This window comes from Mustela lutreola, chromosome 3 (assembly GCF_030435805.1).
Source record: "Mustela lutreola isolate mMusLut2 chromosome 3, mMusLut2.pri, whole genome shotgun sequence".
NCBI classification, from domain to species: Eukaryota; Metazoa; Chordata; class Mammalia; order Carnivora; family Mustelidae; genus Mustela; species Mustela lutreola.
The window spans coordinates 164,808,997-164,835,520 of NC_081292.1; the positions used below are offsets into that span (position 1 = coordinate 164,808,997).

At 48.3% G+C, this 26,524-nt stretch overlaps 2 protein-coding genes across 10 annotated transcripts in view; one reads left to right on the forward strand and one right to left on the reverse strand.

The window, feature by feature from the left end:
- The window catches only part of MTERF4 (mitochondrial transcription termination factor 4), a 61,903-nt gene extending 36,805 nt beyond the window's left edge, over positions 1-25,098 (forward strand). For both annotated transcript variants that reach the window (XR_009351954.1, XM_059167457.1), the window contains one exon: positions 19,596-25,098. Coding sequence is in view for 1 of the 2 variants with exons in the window: in XM_059167457.1 (XP_059023440.1) it covers positions 19,596-19,673 (78 nt within the window). In the remaining variant the exon portion in view is untranslated. The remainder of the gene's footprint in view (positions 1-19,595) is intronic.
- SNED1 (sushi, nidogen and EGF like domains 1) overlaps positions 1-26,524 on the reverse strand; it is an 81,912-nt gene that overhangs the window by 29,766 nt on the left and 25,622 nt on the right. For 3 of the 8 annotated variants that reach the window (XM_059167445.1, XM_059167442.1, XM_059167450.1), the window contains exons 2-16: positions 26,057-26,344; positions 22,949-23,089; positions 22,062-22,224; positions 19,192-19,374; positions 18,802-18,915; positions 16,856-16,969; positions 16,654-16,767; positions 9,413-9,538; positions 9,054-9,158; positions 8,680-8,793; positions 7,999-8,115; positions 6,800-6,916; positions 6,513-6,629; positions 6,212-6,325; positions 5,761-5,934 (exon numbers count right to left, since the gene is read on the reverse strand). In XM_059167445.1, the coding sequence (XP_059023428.1) occupies positions 5,761-5,934; positions 6,212-6,325; positions 6,513-6,629; positions 6,800-6,916; positions 7,999-8,115; positions 8,680-8,793; positions 9,054-9,158; positions 9,413-9,538; positions 16,654-16,767; positions 16,856-16,969; positions 18,802-18,915; positions 19,192-19,374; positions 22,062-22,224; positions 22,949-23,089; positions 26,057-26,344 (2,101 nt within the window). The remainder of the gene's footprint in view (positions 1-5,760; positions 5,935-6,211; positions 6,326-6,512; positions 6,630-6,799; positions 6,917-7,998; positions 8,116-8,679; positions 8,794-9,053; positions 9,159-9,412; positions 9,539-16,653; positions 16,768-16,855; positions 16,970-18,801; positions 18,916-19,191; positions 19,375-22,061; positions 22,225-22,948; positions 23,090-26,056; positions 26,345-26,524) is intronic. The other 5 variants (XM_059167444.1, XM_059167448.1, XM_059167446.1 and 2 more) reach the window with 5 other exon arrangements.

The window sequence follows — 26,524 nt, forward strand, 5'->3', positions numbered from 1 at the left end:
TCATATCCTAATATGGTGAATTACACTTACTGATTTTCAAGTGTTAAACCAACCTGTACTCTTAAGATAAACCCCACTGGGTCATGATATATTATCCTTTTTATGTAACAATGTGTTTGATTTAGTAATATTTTGTTAGGATTTTTATGTCCATGTTCATGAGGAATATTAGTTTGTAATTTCATTTCTTTTTCTTTCTTTTTGTGGAGTGCAGTGCAGAGCTTGAACTCACGACCCTGAGATCAAGACCTGAGCTGAGATCAAGAGTTGGATGCTTAACACAATGAGCCACCCAGGCACTCCTAATTTTATTTTATTTTATAACATCTCTTTCTTGTTTTAGTATCAAGACAATACTGATCTCACACAATGAATCAAGAGCTCTTCTTCCTTTATTTGAAGAAGCTTATGTGGAGTTAGTATTCTTTTCTTCAGTGTTTGATACAATTCATCAGTGAGGCAATCCAGTCCTGCCATTTTCTTTGCAGAAAGGTTTTTAATTACATATTAAAATTCTTTAATGATATAGGGCTATTCATATTTTCTATTTATTGTTCTGTCATTTCTGGTAATTTCTCTCTTTTAAGGTATTTGTTCCTTTTCTTTAAGTTGTCAGATATATTGGCCTCAACTTGTTCACAGTATCTCTTCCTTGTCCTTTAAATGATTGCAGGATCCTTAGTGACATCTTCTCTTTCATTCTGATATTGCTAATTTTTCTTTTTTATTTCTTGATCAGTATAACTAGAGGTTTATAAATTTTATTGAACTTTTCAAGGAACCAGCTTTTGGTTTCATTGATTTTCTCTGAATATGTCTTTTATAATTATATTTTCTAATTATTGTTGATATTTTAAAATGCAATTTTATTATAATAACCTATATCCACTAAACATACTACATTTTCTATCATTTTCAGTAAGTTACTTATAGATTAAGACAACCATACTGCTTATAGATTAAAGCTTGCTTATAGGTTAAAGACAACAAATACTGATATTTTTACTCCCTACCTTCATATTTTCATGATTTTAGTATCTTTTTCTTACTTTATTGCATTGGCTACACTTCCAATATAATATTGATGAGGCTTAGTGACAGTGGGCATCCTTGTCTCCATTTTTTTTTTAAGAGATGGAGAGAGAGAGGTGGGGGTGTAGGGGGAGAGTGAGAGAGAATCTTGAGCAAGCTCCATGCTCCAGTATGGAGCCTGACACAGGGCTTGATCTCACAACCCTGAAATCATGACCTGATCTGAAATCAAAAGCTGCACACTTATCTGACTGAGCCACCCAGGTTCCTCTCGCTGTCCCCAGTATTAAGAGGAATGTCTTTCTATTTAGGATAATGTTCATTTGAGGTTTGAGTAGAGGCACAGTAAAAGTACCTCAGAAGCTAATTTCCATTTTCCTGTTGGTAGCTCAGTGTGACTGAGTCAGATCAACAGAAGCACAGGTTTTGAATTCCAAATCCTACCTCTATCAAGGATCAGGAGACTCATTGTTCCACAGCTCTCTTGATGTAACCTGTATTCTGTCTCTATACATGTGTAAAGTTAGTGCTTGGCCACACATAGTGTGACGGGTCTGGCTATGCCCAGCCTAAGCACACTGCTTTGTGGGATGATACACACTTCGGGGGTTATGCAGGCTCTGCTACATCTCTCTTTTAAGTTTTTCCTCCAATAAGTCCTGTATATTTTATACCGCATGTTATTAGAGGTATGTATGTGCATGTGTGTGTATGTGTGATGTGATTTTTATCTGGTAAGAAGTACTTTTTTATTCCTTATTTGGTAAGAGTTTATTTCATGAATGGGTATAAATTTTGTCAAATGCTTGTTACACATTTATTGAGATACTTATATGCTTTTTCTCTTCCAGTTGGTTATTATAGCAGGTTTTCCTGATATCAAACTAATCTTGCAACAATCAGGCTTGATAATGGAATATATAGTCTTTATAGACTGTTGAATTTCTGCATCAATGTTCATATGTTTAACAGATCCATCATTTTACTTTTACCAGCTACCCATATCTGGTGTTGGTATCAAGGTTATACTGGCCTCGCAGAATAGATTGGCACATATTCTTTATTTTCTACTCTCTGGAAGGTCCTGCATAATGCTGCAATAATCTGTTTCTCTGCAATTTGGTAGAAATTACCTATAACATTGGTCTTGGAGTTTCTTTGTGGGAAAATGCTTCTGCTTCAATTCCTTTAGACATTTATAGGATTATGTAGGCTTTCTAACTATCCTTGAGTCATTTTTGGTAAGTTATATTTTTCTGTGAGTATTATTTCCATTTCTCCTAAGGTTCCAAATCTACTTGTATAGACTAGTTGATAGTATTCTCATCTTCTTAATCTCTGCTATATCTGTGGCTATGTCATCTTTTTCATTTATAAGGATTTTTATTTGTGCTCTTTGTTTTTGTTGATCAGTTGATATAAGTTTGTTCATTTTCATAAGCTCTTCAATGAACTAGTTTTGGTGATCTCTTCTTTATACTTTGGATTTAACATTTCATTAATTATGCCTCTTACTTGTATTGCCTTTTTCTTTCTACTTTTTTTGTATCATTTGTTGTTCTTTTCTTAACTTCTAAATCCCAACATTTAGCTCACTAATTTCTGAACTTTTCTAACTATGTACTTAAAGTTCCCACAAAGCACAGGTTTTGCTGCATCAGACAGGTTTCTACATAGAAAATGGTCATTAATACTCATTTTAAATTTTCTTACTGTCCATATTTTTTCTTTGATCTATAAGCCATTTCAAAGTATCTTTAAAAATATCTAAACATGGGGATTTAAAATTTATCTTCTTGTCCTTAGTAACTCAATTTGTTCTGTGTGTTCAGAGAATGAATTAGTTCAAATTGTTAGCTGTATTATTTGAATCTTCTTTTTGCAGATTTTTTTTGGGAGGGGGCTTCTTAACCTGAATTGAGAGAGGTGGTTCAAAATCTCATAGTATTATGGTAAATTGTCAGTTTCTTCCTATTAATTGTTGTTTTATATATATTGACACTATTGTATGAGATGCTCGAATGTCTGCAATGATCTTCTTGGTGATTTGGAACCAATTATCATTGTAAGAGACCTTCTCATCCTTAATGATGCTTTACATTTTAAGAGAGTATATTTTGGCTGATATTAGTGTAGCTAAACCTGCTTTATTTTGATCTGTATTCACCTGATTTTTTTTTCCATATTTTACTTTGTCTTTTTAAGTTTATGATTTAAGAGTATCTCTTCTAAGAGTGTATAGCTTTTTTTTTTCTTCTAGACTTATTTATTTATTTTAGAGAGAGAGGAGAGGGGGCAGAGGAAGAGGTAAAGAGAAAATCTTATGCAGACTCTATGCTGAACACTGAGACTGATGTGGGGCTCAGTCTAATGACCCTGAAATCACAAACTGAGCCAAAACCAGGAGTTGGATGCTTAACCAACTGAGCCACCCAGGTGTCCCTGGCTTGTTTTGTTTTGTAATAAATCTGGCAATCTGTCTTTCATCTGGAGAACTTAGCTCATTCATTTTGTTTGTTTGTCTGTATTTTTTTTCTATCATAATCTTAACTCTGCCCTTTTTCTGCTTTTTTTCTCTCTCCTGTTAAGAGTGAAAAACTTTCCTATAATATTTGATAATCTTCCCTTCTCTTACTCCTTACAGAATGTTCTAGGTTTATCTTACTATTTGAATACTATCTTAAAAAAAAAAAAAAAGACCTTTTTTGGGTAAGTCTTGAAGCTGTGTTTGCAAGAGGGTATTATTTTTGAATAATAGTTTAAATAAAAATTTTTAGGTCTTAAGTTTATTTACTTCCATATTTATCTTGATTGGTATTTGCTGAGCTTCTTAAATTTGTGGGTTGATGTATTTACTCATTTTTAGAAAATACTCAGTCATTATCTCTTCAAATATTTCTTTTGCCTATTCTGCCCTCTCTCTGAGACTCCAGTTATGTGCTCGTTTGTTTGATATTTACGACAGATTTTGTGTGCTCCCTTTTTTAAAAAAATCATAAGTAATTCCTAATGCATTTCTTTTTTCCAATCTTTGGTTTGAATAATTGTTGACATGCCCTTGAGTTCTGTGACTTTTTCTTTTGTAGTATCCATTCTATTGGTAAGCCTATCCAATTTACTCTTCATTTTAGATGTTGTATTTTTTATTGTATTTTTGAAAGTTTTCTTTCCTCTGCTCAAATTTTCTGTTCTCTCATTCATTTTGCTTCTCTTTAACATATTGATAATGGTTATTTTAAAGTCCTTGTCTGCTAATTCAAACATGTGGTTCATCTGCAGGTCTGTTTCTATTGACTGTTTCTTCTTGAGGTTATATGTCATAATTTCTTGCTTCTTAGACATACTATACACAAGAACAGAGAGACCAAAGTAGAAAATACCTATCCCTAAGATTGCCACACTCTGCTGTGAGTCAGAAAATTAGCCTGAGCAGCTGATCTCTGATATTATCCCAGAGGTGAGCTGGGCTGGGCCTGGTGCACAGGGCTCATTAATGCCAATCCATGATTGATTTTAGATGCCTGGAGGTTGGAACAGACCACTCCCTCCGGGGTAGACTTGGGAATCTCAGCCTTATGAGGGCATTAAATTTCTCTGCTTTCCAGATCAGCCACTGTCTTCCCATGCACTTAATAAAAATCCTGTGGAGGAGAATTGGTGAATGCTGAGCACTTGCTCTGCATCTATATGACTCCTGATTCCAACCCATCATGCTTGCTCACATAATCATTGAAGGATTAGTTGGATTTCCCCAGATCCTCAAAGTGCTCTGTCCAAACTGGATTTGCTCCTGGGCTGACAGCAGTCCCCAGTCTTTCTCACCCAGGAAGGGCTCATCTCTACTTCTTTGCATACTGATATGCATATCTGATAGGTTAAATGATATCATTTTACAGGTTCTCTGGTTCCTAGAAATTACAGTGAGAGTGATGGTGTTTTGTGACTGTCTCTATGCTCACTGAATGGATCTCCTCAGTATTTAAAGTCTACCATTTCATTATCTTATATTTGATGGCACTGTTGAGAAGTCTGTTGCCAATGGGATTATCGTTTTTTGAAGACTCTTGTTCTTTTTTTCTCTAGATAGTTTAAGAATTTTTTTCTGATTGTCTCTGATTCTTAAATTTTGCTATAATGTGCTAATGTTCCTCTTTTCTCCTGTTTGATGTTCGGGGGCCCTTTCAGCCTGTGGTGGTTCATTTGTTATTCTGGGAACTGAGCTCCATAGTGGCTCCAACATTTCATTGTGTTTTTATTTTTCTCTTTCTTGGACTCCTGTTATCTCAGTGTTGACACTTCTGCCCTCCACAGTGCCTACATCTCATTCTCACAGACCTCCCCGCTTCTCTGTGGGAAGAGTCCTCAAACTGGTCTTTTAGCTCATTAACTTAGCCTTCATCTGTATCCATTTATAAATTATGTCTGTTATTTCAACTATTACAGATTCTCAGTCCTCAGCCTCAGCTGCTTCATCTGCAGGGTGGGCATATGGGTTGGATGCCCTGCTCTGAGGACAGAAGAGACCTAAGTGAACGGTCCAGAGTGGAGCTGGCACTAGTCCTCACCACCCTCCCATAGGGTCATGGCCTCACTTTGTAGGAAGGTGGGGGAGGGCCAGGGTCAGAACTGTGGTTCCTGTGCTCCTGAGTGGCCCCATTAGGAGGGTATGGACCCCACTGGCTCTGCCCGCCTGCCCGCCCACCCTGCCCCAGAAGGCCTGCAGATCACCGTGGCACTGTGGAGGTTCGCTCCAGACTCCCTGTGGCTGGCAGACTCGGACGTAGTTGGGGGAGCTCAGGCTGTAGCCTTGGTCACACTCATACAGGGCCACGGATCCCAGCCGAGTGCCATTGAAGCGCAGCGTGGCATGTTTCACCTCTGCTGGGGTGCCGCAATCCACCTCTGCAGGAACACAGAAGCCTTGTCCTGCACTGTGGGGCACCTGCCTGAGGCCCCTCCCTTTGCTTTGCCCTCTGCTCTACCAGGCCACTGAGCCTAGAACCCCTGTTCCCTGCACAGCCCTCCCAGGTGAAAGTGCCTTGACTTCCAGGAGTGGCTGCCCATGGTTTTCTCCTTTCCCCTCCCTCCTTTCAGCTCCATCTGGCCCTGCTCTGCTCTTCTGGGATTAGGAAGAAATCCCATACCTTCCACCCTAACCCCCATCTCCCAGCCCTCTCACCCGCCTGGCATCGGCGTCCCATGTACCCTGCTCGACAGCGGCAGGAGAAATCTGTGCCCAGGTCCTCACAGGTACCCCCATTCATGCAGGGGCTCCGGAAGCAGGGGGAGGGGGCTGCAAGGACCGAGGGGGTCATCATCGCTGAGTCCTCCCCAAAGACCTTTAGGCTTCATGGGAGCTCTGCCTCCCACTCCTCCAAAGCAGGGCCACCCCTGCCCACTGGAAGCAGCTGCAGCCCCCAGGTGCCCTGGCTGTGCTGCCCCCAGCTGGTCTAGCCCGCTGGCTTCTGCCCATACCTTACCTATCTCACAGTGCCGCCCAGAGAAGCCTGGGGGACAGTCACACTTGTATTTGCCAATGTAGTGGAAGCAGGTGCCGCCATTGTGACAGGGGCCTGAGGCACAGGAGTCCGGCTTCCCTGGAAACAAAAGGCCCCTATGGGAGTCAGGTGTCATGCATCCATACCCAGAGCCCCTCCCCCAATCTCCAACATTCCAGGGGGGTGCTCCTGACAAGCAGACGCATGGTGGCTGGGACAGGGCTTGGCTTCCCCCATCCACGCTGACTCCAGCTGGCATGGAGCCGCACCGATCTCGCAGTGCCTCCCGGTGAAGCGGTAGGGGCAGCTGCAGTGGTACTCGCTGCCTGCCTCCCTGCACGTGCCCCCGTTCCGGCAGGGCCCCGAGCTGCACAGGCGTGGTCGGGCTGTGTGGACAAGGATGGGGAGAGACAGAAGAGGGTGAACAGGGCCAGCTCCTGGCCATGCAGCACCCATGACACCCTACCCATGTATTCTCAACCTGTAGGCCCCATGGGCCCACCCATCTTCTCTTCTCTGTCCCAGGCCCTGGTGACCCGTGGCCCCTTCCTGGTGGAGAACTGGCCTGCATGGCAGGGAACGCAGCTGCAGCTCATAGGACTAGAATCCACTGCAGTCTAATTTTTGTTTTCAGCACCTCTAGTGGCACCAGTGTATTTTCTCTGGGTCCTAACACCCTCCCACGGCTCTTAGGGGCTCACAGGTGGTGCCTGTGCTGCAGACATCTGCATATTTAAAGGTCTGCCCTCCACCCAGAAGAATGGCGCCTTCAGAGGCCCACAGAGGAATTTAGCCCCTCAGCTTCCTCAACATTCTTGGGAGCAACTTGCAGCAGGAAAGGGGCCTGCCTGCTGTCCTCAGCCCTTCTCTCCCCACCATCCCACACCCTACAGGGCCTCACAGACTGCATGCCCAAGTTCCAGCCACCTCCCCAAAAGCTGCTGCCACCCCATGCCCCATTTTGGATGCCTTTGTTGAAGATGAAGGTCCTCGGCCACATGTGCAGAGAACCAAGACAAAGAAAGCTTCTCTTTGGAAACACCCTCTTCCTCCTGTAGGCGTGGCAGAAGCTGAGGGGTGACAGGGACCTGCCCTCAGGGCCACCGTGAGAACAGAAGATACTTCCAGGTAAAGCCACTGAGGGCCTCTGTTCTCGGGACAAGCGAGGGCAGCAAGAGGCCCAGAGAGGTGTGTGTGGTCCAGGTGCTGAGCTCCATGAGGCAGGCATGAGCCTGGGCTCTGAGGAAAACCAAGTAGTGACCAGGGGGCCACAGAGCAGAACCACTAACTGAACAAGCAGCACCTGGGGCAGGGGAAGCCGTGCAGGACCAACACACGGAAGCTGGGCAACACATGACCCACTAGAACAGCAATTGAGAGTGGGTGGGGCCCTCTCTGCCCTGTCTGCGCTCCTAACCCTGCCCTCCCAGCCCCGCCCTGCCCTCCCTTGCCCTCCCCCACCGCCCACCTTTCTCACAGTGCCTGCCATGGAACCCTCGGGGGCACTCGCAAGTGTAGGAGTCCTCGTGGGCATCACAGGAACCTCCGTTGAAGCAAGGGTCTGAGTCGCAGGGTGATGGCAGTGCTGCAGGGGCAGAGGGTGGTCACCCTGCCATCCCAGCTGGAACCAAGGGCACTTAAAATATACTCTTTGTGGGGAAGGGTCTTAATTCTTTACACCAGACTCTAAGGCCCTTCCCTGGAAATTCTTTTATTCTCGATTTTTCCAGAATTCACCCTACCTCTCCTATGAGCTAGGATTGAGCTATGGCACACAGATGTTTCCGTGCCATCGTCTTCATTATCCAGTATGCAAGCCGTTAGTTATTTGTACACTCACAAACACAGTGGTATTTAGTTACATACTGAATCAGATAGGCATGAAGTAGTTTAATAGCTAAGCTAGGGACTTAGGGAGAGCTTGTAGGCATCCAGAGGTGCTTTTCCAGCTGTGAGCTTCCCGCAGCTGAGGGGGTAAACAGCCAGGCCCCTATTAGAGAGGGCGACACCAGGAAAGGTGCACCCACCCACGGGGCTACTTGTGGGCCAGTAGAGAAGCCCTGGCCTCTGCCTGCTCTGCCCCCACTTTTTCCTTCTACCACCCCTTCCCTGGTTTCTAGGCAGGCCTGTGCCTGTACCTCCCACTCACAGTGGCTGACGTTGTGGTCCGTGTGGCAGACGCAGAGGTAGCTCCCACCATACTCCATGCAGTAGCCCCCGTCGGGACACTGTGTGTTCATGTTGCAGGGAGTGGCTGTGACTTCTGCAGGGAAAGGAGAGGCCCATTCGTTTTCCCAGGGACTTCTCTTTGAGAAGGATCAGGCGGCCCCACTAGGATGGCCCAGTTCAGGCACTGGTGGGTGGGCTCCCTCCTGGGTTGGGAGTGGGGGATCATGGAACCACTAGTTAAGGGTCTGGATCGATAGTTTGGGCCCAGACCCAAGACACCAGCTATACTCTGGTTTGGGGGATTTTCAGGGGGCAGGGCAGGAAGTGTGCCCCGCTGCAGCGCTGGGCACTTACCAAATTCACAAAGGAGCCCAAAGAAGCCTGGGGGGCACTGGCAGAGGGTGGTGTTGGCCCCTAGGCATCTGCCACCATTACGGCACTCACAGTGGTCAGGGGTTCCTGTTGTAGACCAAGGGGGAGCCTCCAATGTGAGGATGCTGGAGGACTGGGGCCCTCTCTTGCTCCTGACCCTGCCCGGCTCCTGTAGCTACTTTCCCTTGAACACTGCTGTGCAGACACACATGCACACACACTCTTTCTTTCCCCCACCCACTTGTAGGTGTTTGAACACACCCCTGTCTGCCTTCCTGTGTGTACTACTCACAGGAGGACCCTCTCCTGGACTGTAGCCCTGGCAGCCCCAGCCCACTCACTCTCCCTGCAGTCGGGGCCGGTGAAGCCCTGGGGGCATTCGCACACATAGCCCTCATCTGCATCCACACAGGTGCCCCCATTCTGGCAAGGGGCCGAGAAGCAGGGATCCGGCACTGGGTGGTTTCCTGCAAGAAAGACAGAGGTCACCAGAGGCTGCACAGAGAGCATGGGAGTAATAGGGCCAAGGGCCCCCTCGTCCTGACCGACAGCACTCAGTTCTCAGTGCAAGTGGGATTTAAGCCCAAGGCCCACTTTCTGGAAACTGGTTTCTAGCTGCCTCTTACCATCTGAGCCCCCTCTGTGGAGCAGAAGTCGAAGCTAGAGTATGGAGAGCCCACGGTGTGCACCAAAGGGCGCAGCCGAGACCAGGGGGCTCCAAATGCTTCTAATCAAGCATAACATGGTTGGAATTTGCCAGATACAGTTTTTGTTGATTTCTAGTTTAACTACTGTAATCAGAGAACACAGTCCTTTTCAACTGATTGAGCTTTATTTTATGTCCTACAGGATGGTCTGTCATGGTGAGCACACTGTGAGCACTGGGAAAGGAATTGTCACTTAGGTCAGGTGGGCTGATGGTGCTGTTTGCATCTTTGAGGTCCCTGCTGATTCCTGCGAATCACTGAGAGTGGCAGGTTAGAGCCACTGCCTGTAGTTACAGATTAGTCAATTTTTCCTTGTTTTCCCTTCCCCTATGATTTTGATGTATGTTCATAGGTGCAAGTACATTAGAATTGCTCTGCCTTTTTGATGACTTGACATCTTGGTCGTAAAAGACCCCTCTGTTCCTGGCAGTATTCCTTTTCTTAGAGTTTAATCCTATAAATATAACCACTCCCAACTTCTCTTCATCAGTGTTTGTCAACTTGTTCTTTTTCATTGTTTGGGTGGTTGATTTCTTCATGTGGCTCAGAATTTATCTTTTTAAATAATTTATGGCAAAATTGACTTTTGGTCGATGTACATTTCTATGAATTTTAACACATGTATAGATTTGTGTTGCCCCTACCACAATCGGGACACAGAACATTCCATTACCCCAAACACATCCTTGTTCTATCTTCAGGTTTATAGACTTTCTCCCCTCCTGAAGCCTGGGCAACTACTGATCTGTTCATCACCACAGCTTTGTTGCTTTAAGAATGCCAGAAGTGGAAGATTACTCATGAACAGTATGTAATCTTTTGAGATTGGCTTCTTTCACTCAGCAAAAGGCCTCCAAGATCTGTCTCAGTTGCGTGATCAGCAATCATGTATCCCACGAACAGCAAAGGACATTTGGGTTCTCAGGTTTTGGTGGTTGTAAATAGACATGCTATAAACATTTGTGTATTTTATGTGAATGTAAGTTGTCATTTCTTTAGGGTTAATAGCTAGGAATGAGATTGCTGGATCATATTATAAGTGTATGTTTAACTTTATGAAAAGCTGCCAAGTTGTTTTCACGGTGGCTAAACATTTGGCACCACCACCAAAAATACGTGAGAGTTCCCACAGTTCTGTGTCCTCACCAGTCAGCACTTTTTATTTTAGCTATTCTGATAGGTTTGTGTGGTATCTCATCGTGGCTTTAATTCGCAACTCACCAATGACTAGCGATAATGACAAATGACTGCATTTATTCAACTGCTCATTTGCCTTCCAGATACCCTTTTTGGTTAGATGTCTTGTTTAGATCTTTTGTCCATGTTTTGGTTGGTTTCTCACAGTTGAGCGTGGAGAGTTCTTTCAGAACTTTCTGTTCTGTTTCAGAACTCATCTGTTCCAGATACCAGCCTTTTGTCAGACTGAGTGCTTTGAGCACCTCTCGAAGCACGCAGCCTGTCTTCTTGTTCTCTTGACTATGACTTTCATAGAGCAGCCTGTGTCACTCTGATGAGGCCCACTTCTCTTTTTCTTTGCTGGAGCGTACTCTCCGTGTCTTATCTAAGCATCTAAGCATTGTTCACGTAACCGTGGGTCACACAGATTTTTCTCCAGTGTTTTCTTCTAAGAATGTTATGGTTTTATGTTTTCCATTCAGGTCTATGATTCATTCTGACCTAATCTTGTACAAGGTGTGAGGTTGAAGTTGAAGTTCAGTTTCTACAGAAGAGTGTCTAATTGTTCTAATACCATTTGTTGAAAAGATCATCCTTTCCCCACTGAATTGCTTCCATGCCTTTAAAAACACCTTGGCCATACTTGTATAGGTCTACTTCTGGATCCTCTCTTCTGTTCCACAGATGTATGTGTTAGTCCCTTTGCCAATACCACAGGATCTTGATCACTGCCGCTTTATAGTAAGTCTTAACACTAAGTAGTATGATGCCTCAAAATGTATTCTTTTTCAAAATTGTGTTGGTTATCCCAATTCCTTTGCCTTTCAATATAAATTTTAGAACCAGCATATTCAAAGCTACAGAAAACTCTGCTGGGACTTTAATTGGAATTTTGTTAAGTCTATCAATCAGTTTGGGGAGACCTGACATATTTACTGTGTTGAGTCTTCTAATCCATGAACATGGATGTCCTTTCATTTATTCAGATCAGCATACAAGTCCCATACATGTTTTATTAGATTTATACCAAAGTCTTTCAGTTTGGGGGAAGCTATTGTAAATGGTATTGTTTTTAATGTTTTGGATCAGATTACAATGCCCAATGTAGGGAATTCAAGAGTTCATAGATGACTGTAGGGTTGCAGCCTGAGATCCCCCCTCTCTGCAACCTCCCCATAGTTTCCAGTGCTCTAGGGCTGCCCTTTTTGTCCTTTGGCAAGAGAGCTGGGGCTTTTATTGCCCCACACTACTACTTTCTTCCTGTGAGTGCACTCATGTCTGAGCCAAGTGGTGGGTGGACAGAGAAAAAGAAAATGATGGAAGTTGCCCAGTCTTGCGGAGCTGTAGGATTTCCAATTGGAGAGGAAGTTTCCTCCTGTCAGTTTGGGCCCCTAGAGAATCCCCCCCACCTTTGCCGCTATTGTTGGTCCTGCTTCTCACGCTCAATGAGTGGCTGCTCTTGGAGCTCTTTCCATCCATCTGATGCTCACTTCTGGTCTGGGAGCTGCTTTGAGTCCAGGCGGTGGGGACACCAGAGGGAAAAAGTCATGAACTCACCACTGGTTCTGTGGTGCTTTGAAGCTTGGTCCTCTTACCCAATCCACCTGCTACTATTTATTTTTCAGAGTCCTCAGATAGCTACTCCATGCATTCTGTCCAGGGTTTCTGGCTGCATTCAGTGGGAGACACAAGGTAGATTGTACTTACTCCATCTTATCCAAAACCAGAAACCCATTCCAATTTTCAAATTATTTTCAAATTATCTGTTTTTATATTTATAGCCGGTTTCTTGTAGATAGTAGCATCTTGCTTTTCAATTCAATTTCAATTCAATTCAATGTCTGCCTTTTCATTGGTGTGTTTAACCAATTAACATAATTATCAATATGATTAAACCTACCATCTTGCTCTTGGCTCTCATTTGTCCCAATTACTCTTTATTCCTATTTTCTTCTTTTCCTGGCTTCTGGATAAAGTGTTTTTAGGATTCCATTTTATTTCTAATACTGGTTTGTTGGCTGTAACTATTATTATTATTTTTTCTTTTTCCCCTGAGTTTATAATGTATATCTTTAACTTATTGTAGTCTATCTTCAAGCAGTATTATACCACTTCATATATAATGCAAGGCCATTAATAAATTATTTCCATCTTTCCCTTCCTATCCTTTATGCCAGACATTGATAAACTATGGCTTGCAGACCAAATCTGGCCTGCCATCCATTAAAAAAAAAAAGTTTCATTGTGAAACAGCCATGTCCATTCATTTATCTATGTCTATGGCTGGTTGCTTTTCCATTGCACTGGTATAGTTGAGTATCTGTGACCACATGGCACATAAAGCCAAAAATACTAATATCTGGTTCTTCACAGAAAAAGCTCACGTACTCTGCTTAAGTACATTTAAGTACATAAGTACATTAAGTATATTATATCTCATTTAAGCTATTGAGGTCATACATTTTATTTCTATAAATGTTATAAACCCCATAACATATTTTTTGTGTTAAAATTATCTTTAAAGAGATTAAAAAGTAAGAAGAAAAGTATTTTACAGGCATACCTTGGAGATGTGGTGGGTTCAGTTCCAGACCACTATAATACAGCGGATATGGCAATAAAGCGAGTCAAATGAATTTTCTGGTTTTCCGGTGCTTATAAAAGTTATGTGAACACTACACTGCAGTCTATTAAGTGTGTAATAGCATCATGTCTAAGAAAATGTACACATCTTAATTAAAAAATACTTTGTAAAAAATTGATAACCAACACCTGAGACTTAGTGAGTCATAATCACTGACCACAGATCACCATAACAAATATCACCATAATTTAAAATACTGAAATATTGCAGATATGACACAGAGACACAGTGAATGAATGCTATTGGAAGGATGAACCTGTTGGGCTTGCTTGGTGCAGGGTTGCCACAAAGCTTTAATTTGTACAGAACACAGTGTCAGTGAAGGGCAATAAAATGAGGTGCGCCTGTGCATTTACACAGGCGTTTACTGTTTCTAGAGCTCTTCATTTATTTGTGTAGATCTGGATTTTCTTCTGGTGCCATTTTTCTTCAGTCTAAGGAATTTCCTTTAATGTTTCTTATAAATAAGATATGCTGGTGATGAATAATTATCTGTTTCTGCTGTCTGAAAAATACCTTAATTTCACCTTAATTTTTGAAAGATGATTTTCCTGTGTATAGACTACTAGGTTGACAGCACACTGTCTCTGGGCATGTGTTGTTTCTGATGAGAAACCTGTTAGATTCTTATTTCTCTGTATGTACTGTTTCTTGTCTTTTTCCTCTGGCTCCTTTTCAGGTGTTCTCTTTGTTATTGGTTTTCAGCAATTTGACTATGAGGTGCTTCATGTGTTTTTCTTCATGCTTTTCTTGGATGTGTGGGGTTTTAATTTTCATCATATTTAGAACATATTTGGATCTTACTTCTTCATTCATTTTCTGTGCTCCTCTGGTCCCCTCCCTCCTCCTGGGACTCTACCCATACACACACCAGACTGCCAAGCAACCCCACAGGTTGCTGAGGATATGGTCCTGGGTATAATCTCTCTTTCCTGTGCTGCTTGTTGGGCTGTTTCTTTCTTCATATTCACTGATCTTCCCTTCTGCAATGTCTAACCTGTTGGTAATATAGTCAGTATATTTTTTAAATTGAGATTTTATGTTTTTTTTTTTTAATCTCCTAGAAGCTTATTTTCTTCTATCTTCTACTTCTCACTGTGTCTTTTTTCCTCAGTGGTCTTGAGCACATGGATCATGTTCACAGTGGATGATTAAACATGCATATCTGGGCAAATAATTTCATCATCATCTCTGCCTCCTTTTTCTATTGATCTGCTTTTCTCCTGGCTGTGGTTCATATATTCTTGATTCTTGGTATGCTTGATAATTTTTGGTTGGGTATTTGGAGGTCCTGGATTCTGTTATATTCCTTTAAAGAATATAGGATTTGATTCTGGCATATGGTTCAATCACTTGGGATTGTTTTGATTCTTTCAAATTTTCCTTTAATACTTCCTAGGACAGGTCAGATTAGTCTTTATTCTAGTGTTTATTTTTCCGTACCAGCAAGATGATACCCCAGTAAAGACTCTCTCCACCTTGGCCATGGGCATAAGGAGCTCTGTATGCACTCTGGCTGTAGAAAAGTGAGTCATCCCCCCACCACCTGCCCCATGCTGAGAGAAGAGGCAAGGGGTCCCTCTGCAGATTCTTCTTGCACTCTCTCCATTCACTCTTAGTAACTCCATCCTTTCTGGAAGTCTCCCCACCAATTGCAGCTACCAAACTAGAATCCCTGTCTCCATGACCCAGAGACTCAGAGGAACTGCTAGAGCCTGGATCTGCTTGCTGCACAGTGGCCTGGAAATTCCCATGGGCAGACTATAGGGTGCCCTTCTTTTCAGTCCCTCCTCGCAGGGGTAGCAGCCCTGTGATGCCTGTGGTCCAATGGCAGAAAACAGTCATTTCATATATTTTAACTGCTTTTCTAGTTTTGATAGTGAGGGAAATTCTCAGAGCAGTTAATCTTTTTTTGCCAGAAGCAGAAGAATGGGTACTTCTTTTTTTTTTTTTTTTCCAATTATCTCTAATTTTTGTCCACCTTCCTGTTGAATCTGGGTAGAATGTCCAGACTGCCACCTTGTAATGGGACTAATAAGCTTTTACTAAGGGTGGAAGTGTCAGTTCTGTTGTTTCATATTGGTTGCATTTGTTTGTATCATTCTTTCTGTACAACAGGTGGTCTCTTTGCAAATCTTTTGAAATCACTGATCCATTTTCTAACATGAGCTTAGTTAAATACACAGATATTAAATATTTAGATAACAATCTGGGCAAGGTGAACTGTGACCCATCATAGGGATTTTAAGCAACCAAACAGGTAAGGTTGCTGTGTTCCCCCTTCCCCTCTGCATGGCAGAGCCTCACCCTCTCCTCAGGACACGGGCTGTCCTGTGTGTGGCCCTCTGACCAAAGGCTGATGGAGGGCATAGCATCCATCTGTATCTTACTTATGGGTAAATTTTAATCTCCTTCTTAAGTTTTTAGGCTCAAACTAAATCTGGCAAGCTTCTCATGAGCTTCTCCCAGGGGGAGCAGCTGCTCAAGCTGTGACCTTTGCTTTGCTGGCACAGTGGCCGAGCGAGGCCTTTGGTGGTCAGGGCGAGGTCAGATGCTAACCTGAATTTATTCTGTGGGTTATAAAATCGAGTTGGCCTCTTAACTGATCTACCAAGTCATAACCAGCATTTAAAACAACATGAAGTAGCAACTAGCAGATTTCATCACATGTAATAAAGGTCAGTTTTCTTGCCAACTGCTGTGGCTTGTTCCCTTGCATGGTGAGGGGTCTGGAGTAGGAAAAAAGGATGTTAATAAGCCAAGAATCTCCTGAGCAGGAAGAAAGGCCATGAGAGGGTGGCCATCTTGCCCTGCATCTCATAGATGGCTACCAGGACTGGAGGGGACTAGAGGGGGCAGGAGGCACACTCAGCCCTGCACCACCCATGGTGGCAGAGTTGGGACCAGCATGGAAGCTCAGGGGACAGACTGGTACAGGCAGGGCTGGGGAAAGTACCCCCCAGGACAGTGGTGGGGCTGAGCTGGACAGTGAGGGAAAGGGGCCAGGAGGCTGCGAGGGACTACTGTTCTGGGGGCTGCCGGCATGGGCTGTTACCTGTCTCACAGCGAGGTCCCTCGAAGGGCTCTGCGCACAGGCAGGTGAAGTTCCCCATGAGGTTGACACATGAGCCCCCGTTGAGGCACGGGCTGGAGGCACACTCATCCACATCTGGGGGCAGCGGAGGTGGGAACTTGGCTCAAGCCAGCCTTTGCTCCCGAGCACTAGCCTCTCCCACCCCCCAGGGCTGGACCCTCACCCGTCTCACAGGCCACACCCGTGTAGCCAGGAAGGCATAGGCACACCGCTGAGCCCTCCTCCGCCTGGCACTGGCCACCGTTCTTACATTCTCTGGTGTCACATGGAGACAGTGCTGCAAGGACAGAGCAGTGGAAGGTGTCAGACCTCCGGCTGGGCTCCTAGGAATTTCTGCTAAACCCCATTCTGGAGGGCATCAGGCTGTTGGGGGGGCCTGGCTGGATAGTCCCCACTCAGCAGCCCAGCAACTGGCCACATGGGGTCTGTTTCAGCCCATCCCCGGTGGTAGGAGGCTGTGTGCATGCTGGTTGGGGACACAGGGCTTAGTGTTCTCAGCTGCCAGCACAGAGCGGGGTTCCTCTGGGTGGGGCAGAGTGACACAGCCTGTGATGGGGTCTTGAAGGTGATGCATGTGCAGATGTGCAGGAGGGGCCTGAATGGCTCTGAGGTGATGGGTTGTGGGCAGGCAGGTGATGTGTTGCATGGTCTGGTACAAAGGCACTCAGCCCCCATCAGGTGGGAACCCACTGAGGTGGAGCTCGCCTCTGGCCACCTTCACCCAGCATGCCGGCCCCTCAGACTCCCTGGTGGCTCCTGGCCCGTGAGCCCTGGCAACTGAGCTGGCAGGGAGGGGAGTGGGAGGGACACTGCCTTCCCTCAGCTATGTCACATGTCCTGATGACAGCGCATGCCCCAAACAACTCAGTATAGGAACCAAGGCAATCGTTAGACCATGAGGCCCTCCCTAGACTTGTGGGGGCCAGTGGGAGGGAGGACAGGGAACGTGTGGAGGTGCTTTGGTGGCCACAGTGCTAGTTGACTCCTGTCTCCTGGGTCCTGACCCCACCAAAGAGCAGTGCTGGGCGCCTGTGGGGAGGAGGGGCTCCAGGTGAACAGCACACATGTCCCTGCTGTTGTGTGCTCTGGGGGCTCAGGTGGGTCCTGAGACCAGCGAGCCTCCATGGGGACCTGGGACCTGTTGCTGTCATCAGAGTGACCGCAAGGAGGCCAAGGCACAGGGCTACTGGCTATGGCCCCGGGTCCTCCTAGGGGCCTTGCTGGGCACACATGTTTATATACACTGGGGTCCCAGACTTTAAAACATTTCTTGTGGCTCTAAGTCACTCTTAGAAACAGCTCTTCTAGATTGAGACACTCTTGTACAATTGTTATTTGTACACACTTGATTTAACCATGTGTTATATGTGTTCCTAAATAATGGTTACACATCAGTAAGTATTTTAGGGGAATGGCTGTGGGTCCAGCTCAGTGGGGATTAGAGGTCATGGTGCTTTGATTTTAAGGGATTCTCTTTTTTGGGCTCCCCTAGCAGCTTCCCACAGTGAGACTAGGGGCAGCAGTGGGGGTTCCATCTTCCTTTACCAGGTGGGCAAAGAGCCAGGATGTGGGGGCCCCAGAGAGGGCTGGGTGAAGGGCAGGAAGTGGAGGCTGGATCTGCCAGCATTGCTTAAAAAGACCCCCGCTCAGAAGGGGGTGGCAGAGTGGGGTGCAGCTGCAGTCTGGAAGCAAGGGAGGTCCTAAGAAGTACCCCAACCTATGTCAAGGCTGTGAGACCCCAGGAGCTGGAGAGAAACAGCCAGCAAGCCAGTCCAGAGCTGAGGGGCAATGATGACTCCAATCGTACCTGGGTGGCTGTCGGGCAGGCCCCACGGCCAAGCTGGAACTGGACACTGGCCTGTACCAAGGTGCCTTCCCTGGTCTGAACACCAGGGCCCAGGAGGCGTGAGTGCCATGGTCAGTGTTCCTGCTGTACTCATGAGATGGGGCTTTCATCTGGAGTCTGGGCTCTGTCCCCAGTGGGCCCACTGCCATGCCCTCTGTCGGTGCTGACTCAGGGCTCCCATGAGGCTGACCCCCGGTCAGGCAGGACCGTTCTGGTCATTCTTCCACCAATGGGGCCAAAGGACCTGGGCATGCTCCTCTTACGTGTCTCACAGGTGGGTCCCCCGAAGCTGGCCGGGCACTGGCAGCTGAAGCTGTTGACACCATGTGTGCAGGTCCCGCCATTTTGACACGGATGGGAAGCACATTCATTCACATCTGAAAAACGGGGCAGCTGGGGCCTCAGTGGAGGAAGCCAGGTTGGGGAGGATCTGCTCGGACCCCTTCTGGGCCTCACTTCCAGTGGGGGTCGGCTTCAAAGGGGCAGATGCACCCCCAGCCCACACACTCACCATCAGGGAGCCACAGCGTTTATGTACTCCCACCATCCCCTTGCTACCCCATCTTCCCACCCCACAGCACCCACACCATGGAGACAGAGACCCTGGACCTTTGGCCCTGAGGCCACTGGCTGTGCTGGCAGTATAGACTCACCCAGGTGACACCGCCTCCCTGTGAAGCCTGAGAGGCAGGAGCAGGTGTAGGAGGGGTTGCCCGTGACACAGTCGTCGATGCACTTGCCACCGTTAAGGCACGGGCGCAGGGCCAGGCACACGGAGGCTGTGGACACAGGAAGGAACGAGCCGTCCCTTCCCTCCCTGGACCCAAAGGGCCCATCTAGGAGGAATGGCTGTGCGGTCTGCTGGCAGCCCAGCATCCGCAGTTAACTTCCCAGTTCTTCCCAGGATGCCCAGGGTGCCTACCGTCTACTGCCTGCCCGCATGTCCCGCTGACACCTGGATGCCCAAGCTGGGACGTTGGCTTCCCCTGCACCCGTCATGCCCACAGCACCATCTTCTTTTTTCTTTTTTTAATATTTTTATTTGTTTATTTTTCAGAGAGAGAGAGAGAGCAGCACAAGCAGGAGGAGCCGCAGACAGAGGGAGAAACAGACTCCCATGGAACAGGGAGCCTGATGTGGATCTCAATCCCAGGACCCTGAGATCATGACCTGAGCTGAAGGCAGACGCTGGACCGACTGAGCCCCCCAGGCTCCCCTCCATAGCACCTTCTTATGACTTTAATCCATCGACTTCCAGATTTTTCTGAGGAACTAAGAAGACAAAGACCCAAGGGTGCCCAGCAACACAGGAAGACAGGAGTGTGCCTCATGGAAAGAACATCCACAGATGTGGAAGAGGAGGGACCCCATGGGAGCCAGAGGTGGGTCGGAGGCCCTCAGACCCTCCAAGGGGGGGATGCAATCTGATCTCAGCACTGCCGCCAACTATTGCAGAAATGTAGGCTCAGCTGCCCCTCCAGATCTTCCCATGGAAACAAGAGGGCCGCCCTCAGAGCTCTGGAAGGTAGGATTTCTCGTATCACAGCCTCCTGGCCAGGGAGGGCCTCCAGCAGTTCCTGGGGCCCACCTAACCCCGTGCCTGGGCCCTTCAGGACCAGCCACCCTCAGAGGCCAGCTCAGGGGGCCCTCCCCCTCTGGAGAAGTAAGGCTAGTGACATTGGCAGGGAGGAGCACAAATTGGCACCCCAATGTCTTGGATTTCCTGTTGCTAGGGGGAGCCTGGGAGATCTGGCCTAATCAAGGGGAGCAATAGGGAACACTCCTGAAAGTACCCTGGAGCCCAGAACACCATCAGGGCAAAGGGAGTCTTTTGGATTGTTTCTGCTCCTCGTGCCTGCACTTCTACTCACGTAGCCACACTGTCACTTAACCAGTCGTGGTTCGGCGACCCTGTAGAGTGTGCTCTCTGCATGGGCCCAGTTTTGGGACCTGCCTTTCTCTAGAGATAGACTTCCAGGTGTGGATGCACTCGGGGCCTCTTAGGTGGGACTCGGCACTCCCTTGCCAAGCAAAGCCAGCGTGTGGGCTCTACCTCCCGGGCTTGCAGTGTGGCAGTGGGGAAGCAAGGCAGCTCCAGCGGGCTTCTGTGTGCACTAGTTGGGAAGGCCCAGCAATGCCTCCTCATCTACAACCCACTAGAAGTCTTAGATAGCAGGGGAAGCACATCCACATGGGAAAGGGATCCCCGGGGGACTGGCCAGACCCTCCTCTGAAGATCCCGTTTCTCAGGGTCTCACAGCCTGCAATCTTTCTAGAAAAGGGGCATCGGCCTGCCCACACCTAGACCCACACCTGTACCTACACCTGCACCCACATGTATAGCCACACCTGCTCACACCAGTCCCCACCTGTACCCACACCTGTCACCCACTGCTCAGGCTTGCGTCCATACTACACTGATGCCAGCTCACGGCAGCCCACATCCGCACTTTGCCTTGATCCTCAGCAACCCAAGCCCCTGGCTCTTGGGCTCCTTGGTTCGAGTTCCCCCATCCCCTAAGCTCAGACTCGGGCTGAGGCGTATTTGGTGCTCCAAAGCAGGGGGTGGTGCTTAGGTTCCCCAGGCATCTCTTGCTGGAGCATCTTCCCTGGTCCTTGGTGAGCCTTTCTGCCCACCAGCACGTGCCTGACCCCCAGGCCCTGGGCCCTGGGCCCTGGGCCCTGAGAAGTGTGCGTCTGCCCCCCTGGCCAGTCCCGATTGGCTGCACCTGCCCTGGGTTAGCTCTCAGAGACTGGTGTTCTGAGAAGCCCTCGGCCTCCTTGTGGGTGGGAGGTGAGTCTGCTAGGACCCTCTAGACACCAGCCTCACTGTGGCCTTTGTGGGGCCTGTGGTTAGCTCTCCACCGAGTGGCTAAATCAATCCCCTCGTCTCTGTTTATAAGCATCATGTTTCAGAAGCTTCTGTGCCTCCTCCAGGGCCCCCCCAGAGGAAGGGGCCAGGATGCATCTTTCTGCCCTGGGGGGGACCCTCCCCCTATCTACTGTACCTTATGAGCTTTCAACTCCCTCCACTCAGTAGATGCCTGGGGTGTGTGACAAGTGTCAAATCCCAGGAAACAGCAAGTCCACGCAAATGTGGGGAAATGGGTGAAAAAAATATCTGACTTCTAGGTGGTCCTGGGGACACAGGAGACCTGGGTGGTGCTCCTCCCCCACCAAGAACACAGGCTGGGAGAGAATGAGGGGAAAGCGTTGACTCCTGGCCCCAAGAAGGGGCGGCCCACTTTGCACCACAAACCTCTGTCTCCCTGGCCCCGGAGCCAGAGCCAAGGTAGGGAAGCCTCCCCAGGAGGAGACAGGGCTCAAGGGGCAAGCTACTACCTGCCCACATTCATGGCTGGGGGAGAGGGGTGGGGGAGGCCAAGCCCTCCTGGCCAGCAGCCTGCCCCGTCCCCAGCCTCCCGCTCCCTCCTCCCTCCTAGGGTCCCACCCCCTCCTCTCATCCCCCACTCCCTGAGCCCCCCCAACCCACAGCCCTGAGCCGCTGGCTCCATCCTCTTACTTGTATGGCTGCAGCCCCCCACGCGCACCTGGGCATCATCGATTCTGAACGCCCAGCGCCCGGGCACGCCCACGTTGGTGGTGGTCTCCACCTCTGCCATGTCCGCTGTGCGGGAGCCGGGGATGCTGAAGTAGCGCCGCCCATCACCCGCATTGAAACCGGCCTGGGGGTGGGGTGGGGGATGGAGAGTCGGGGGGGCAGGCATGGGTTGGTCTGCAGGTCTCCCTAAAATTCCTGAGACCTCCCTCCCTGCGGTGGCCATGGTCAAAGAGATCATGTGGAAGATGGCCTTGTAGTCCTGGAGTTTTATGGGTTTGGGGGTACCCTACCACCCTCCACATTGTTACTGTTCTGAGGAGCAGCCTCCCAGCTGGGCCACAGATCCTGGCCACCGACACAGTTGGGCCCCAGCATGCTGCCCTCGCACACCTGCAGGGACTTCCTCCCTGGCCTCTTGGCTTCCGTGGAGACCAGGGGCAGGTGTGACCTCAGAAGAAAGTAGATGGCTAGGAAGGAGATGAGGGTATTCCCATCCTGAGGAAGCACTCGATGGCCTTGGGGACTTGCACTTGACCACTCCCTTGACACCTGTGATTTCCTGCTGGCCACAGTTCTGTGGGCCACAGGGCAGGGCAGGGCAGACCCCAGGACAGGTAGCATGCATAGAACCATGGTCCCATGTACCTTGGCTGCAACTGGCTCTGGGAGGCCAGGGCAACGCAGGGCAGAACAGAAATGCCTTTGACCTGAGGATGTTTCTGAATCTGGCCTGGGGTTAGCATCAGAAGGCCTCACACTGGCATCTGCACAGTACTGGGTGTGTGTAGGGGGGGTCTGTCTAGACAGACAGACAGGACAGTCGTGGCAGTGGGGAGCCGGGCCCCTACCTGGGCTGCGATGCCCCCCAGGCCCGTGGTGTCGCCCCCGCTGCTGGCGTGTGTGCCTGTGGTCCACGTGATGGACTCGTAGTTGAAGATGGTGAAGGAGAACTTGCCATCAGTGATAAGCACAGTCTGGAACGTGTTGACCTGTCAAGGAGGGAGGCCTGAACCAGGTTCTGGGCTCCCCCATCCATGCTGCAAGTCCCTGCCCCCTTCAGCATGCCTTTACACAATGTCCTCATCTACTGACCCTTCCTCTGTCTTCCTAACTAGCTGGTCAGCCATCTGCCGTCGAGCTGATGGCCTCGTCCTCATCCTCCACTGTGTCCCTAGATCCTGAGGCCCTGGCATAGGTCAGGGCCCCTAAGAATGGTTAGCTGGTGAGTGAGACACACTGAGGTGTCACCAGGGCCCACAGACGCCAGGTGCAGACACTGCGCCCTGTGGTGGCTGGGGCACAAAAGTTAGCGTTAACTGGGTAAAATCCCCAAAATTGCTTCATGTGAAACAAAAAATGTAAATAGGGAAAGATAAAAAGAGGAAACAAGGAAAAGCAGGGGTTTTTTGGTTTGTTTGTTTTTCATGGATTTCTCTTCCACGAAGATATTATTGAATGGTATATACATGAGATGTTATTTCAGACTAGGGAAGGGGTTGGATTAAGAATGATCTTGGGACAATAGGAAACTGTCTTAAAAAGAAGAAATTTAGAGCTTTATATCACTCATGAAAATAAATACCACATCAAGTAAGGTTGTGAACAGAACCATCAAAGCCCTAGAGGAAAATATAGGCGAGTGCTTGGAGCCATGTCGAGGGAAGACTTTAAGTGTAACATTTGTTAACTGCAAAACCCAAAAAGGAGATTTATATATTTGACTACAAAAGCTTCTGCATATAAAAAAGTGCCATAAGATCAAACAGAGTGGCCACACAGCAAAGTGAAAAATGTATTTATAACAGAGGGGGCAGGTGAAATTATTGATATCCTAAATTGAAGCAGAACTTCCATGGGCCAGGAAGAAAAAGACAACAGAAAATTGGCAAAGTTTATGTGAACAGAGGCATTACCACAGAAGACACCTCGTTGATAATACAGGACAAATTCAGCAGCACTAGAAGCTGAGAGGTGAAGCGTAATAGAGAAAGGGCTTCCGTGTCTGCTGGAGCGGCTGGCAAGGGTGCAGCATGCTGGGTCCCCCGGCTGGGCACAGGGAGACCGGGGCTTACACATCTGGCTTGTTCGTGCCTGGTGGGGGGGGGGGCGGCGCACAGGCTTGAGGGGGCAATCAGGCCTCTGTGGGCAGCAACCTTCCTGCTGGAGACTCATGCCAGACAACAGCTCCCAATCTAGCAGGGCCTGGCAGTGCCCACCGTGGGACACCTTGCCATCGGTGCCACCCGGCACAGTGATGGTCTGCAGGTGTGGGACAGTGGGACAGCACTGGTCTGTCCTTTCCCTTACATAACCATGAACAGCAGGAAGACTGAGTGCTCCCCTTGGGGAACACAGACCTGCTGCTAGCACTCTGAAGATATCCAGGATCAGTGGCTGTGAAAGCGGAGTGGCGGTGAGCTGAGGAAGGGCAAGCCAGCAGCCGGTGTGGCCAGAGGTAGGGTCCAGAGCTCGAGGAGACCCAGACCCTGCATGGAGCTTCACGCTCCATCCCTGCCAAGCAGCTGGCTCTAGGAGGCTCCCAGGTTACAGACCAGCCCCCAAACCCAGAACTCTGACCCTTTCCAGGGATGCATGTGTTGCCCGATAATTTGTAGCCCCCATATCCGGGCCTGCCAGCCTGCAAACTGGAGAAGTTAGGGTTTCCTCTGTTGGCATAGGAGGGGCTCTGTTCCTCCTCCTTCCAGGGGGCTGCAGAAGTGCCAGGGATTTCCACGTGGGAGAAGGAGGAAAATGCCCTACTCCTGCTGAGTAAAAAACCAAAACACAAAACAGTGAGTTCTAGCCAGCTCTATTTGTTAAAGTGTGTGTCAGGATGCAATAGATATTTGATGGGATTGATCTCTTGTTAGCAGACTTACTGATTCTTTTTTCTTTTTGTTACAAGGATGTTTTTCTTACAAATTGATAAGAAAAACAAGTGAAGCTGACAAAATATTAGTGGACTGTGCATGAATAAATTCCATGAAAAGTGTCAATATTTATTTGTAGTAATGTTTATAGGAAAAGCCAGTCTTCCCCTATTCACTGTCATACTGCTTTTAAGAAATTCAACAGTGAACATCTCAGACCCTCAGTGTCCCTGGATGTGCTTGCTGGCATTCTCTTTGTCATCTTGGCTGCTGGAGAACTCAGGGTTTGTGCGGGACTCACAGGTCCCTGCCTGCAGGCACTGTCTCCCACTCACACTGTTTACCTGAGTCACCATTGCTAGGGACCCCGGCTGCACCTCCAGGTTCCCACTGGGCACCCCTACACTCTGAGTGAAAGCCTCAATTGCCCCCACCCTCTGCCCAGGCATGTGTATGATGGGAAGCCCAGCCCTGCCATTGACTGCTCTACCTCTCCCCTGCAGCCCAGGGTCCCAACACAGCTGTCCCTCGGGCTGCTGTGTTGAGACCCTGAACCATCCCATTCTCCCCGCTCTGGAGCCCCATATGTCTTGCAGAACAGTCTCCATGAGAGTTCCTGCTCCCAGGTTGTGCTGTGCCGGGCACTTCTCAGTGCTTGGCATCGAGAGTGTGCCCCACAGGAAAGACGTGCCCCTGCTGCCTTTGTTGTTTGGCATTATCATAGAATAGAGGATAAAACAGAATAAACTTCCCACTTAGCCTATTGAGCATTGAACCATTCCAGATGGAAATCCTTCTGACACATGCGATCTGCATCTCTCTAGTGTGTGAACTACTGTGTCAGGGCATTTGGCATTTTCCTATAGAGACAAGTGTTTTCTGGGAGGGCTGGGAAGGTCAAGGCTCTGTCCTAATTCAGCCTGGCTCTGTGACCCTGGGAGAGTGACTTCCATCCCTGAGCTGGGTGTTCCTGTCTCAGGCATGGACCAGTGATTTTGTCTGGCCCACCTCAGCCAGGTGCAGCCCCTGGGGGGAGACCCTGGACCCCAGACGGACGTCCTCCCTATCCCAGGACTGAAAACTCACAGGGGAAGAGGAGCTGCCTCCGAAGAAGGTCACACGGTACCAGGTGGCTATGAAAACCCAGGTGGCGGAGAAGTCCAGGAGCTCAGGGAAGTATCGCCTGACATCCTCTGTGGCTCTGCGCAGCGTGGCTGGGTCAGTGGCCTCCCGGTAGTACACATCACCTGCACGTCGATTGTCCACATCTGCCCAGAAGGCTGCCACTACGCAGCGGTCCTTGGCGATGGGAAATGCCACTGGGGTGAACTGAGAGACCTCCTTCAGGAAGGAGATGATCCCATTATTGTTCACCTGTCAGAAAGTCAGAGAGGGGACCAATGGGCACCTAGGGCTGGCAGGTGGGCCTGATGGTCTCCCCTGCCTCACCCACCAGGCACCCTCCAAGGGTGACCTGGCCTTGGGCAAGGCATCCCCAGGATGGCTTGACAGTTCCTGGTCCCTGATATGGGACCCCTTGGTCTGGTCCAGCCC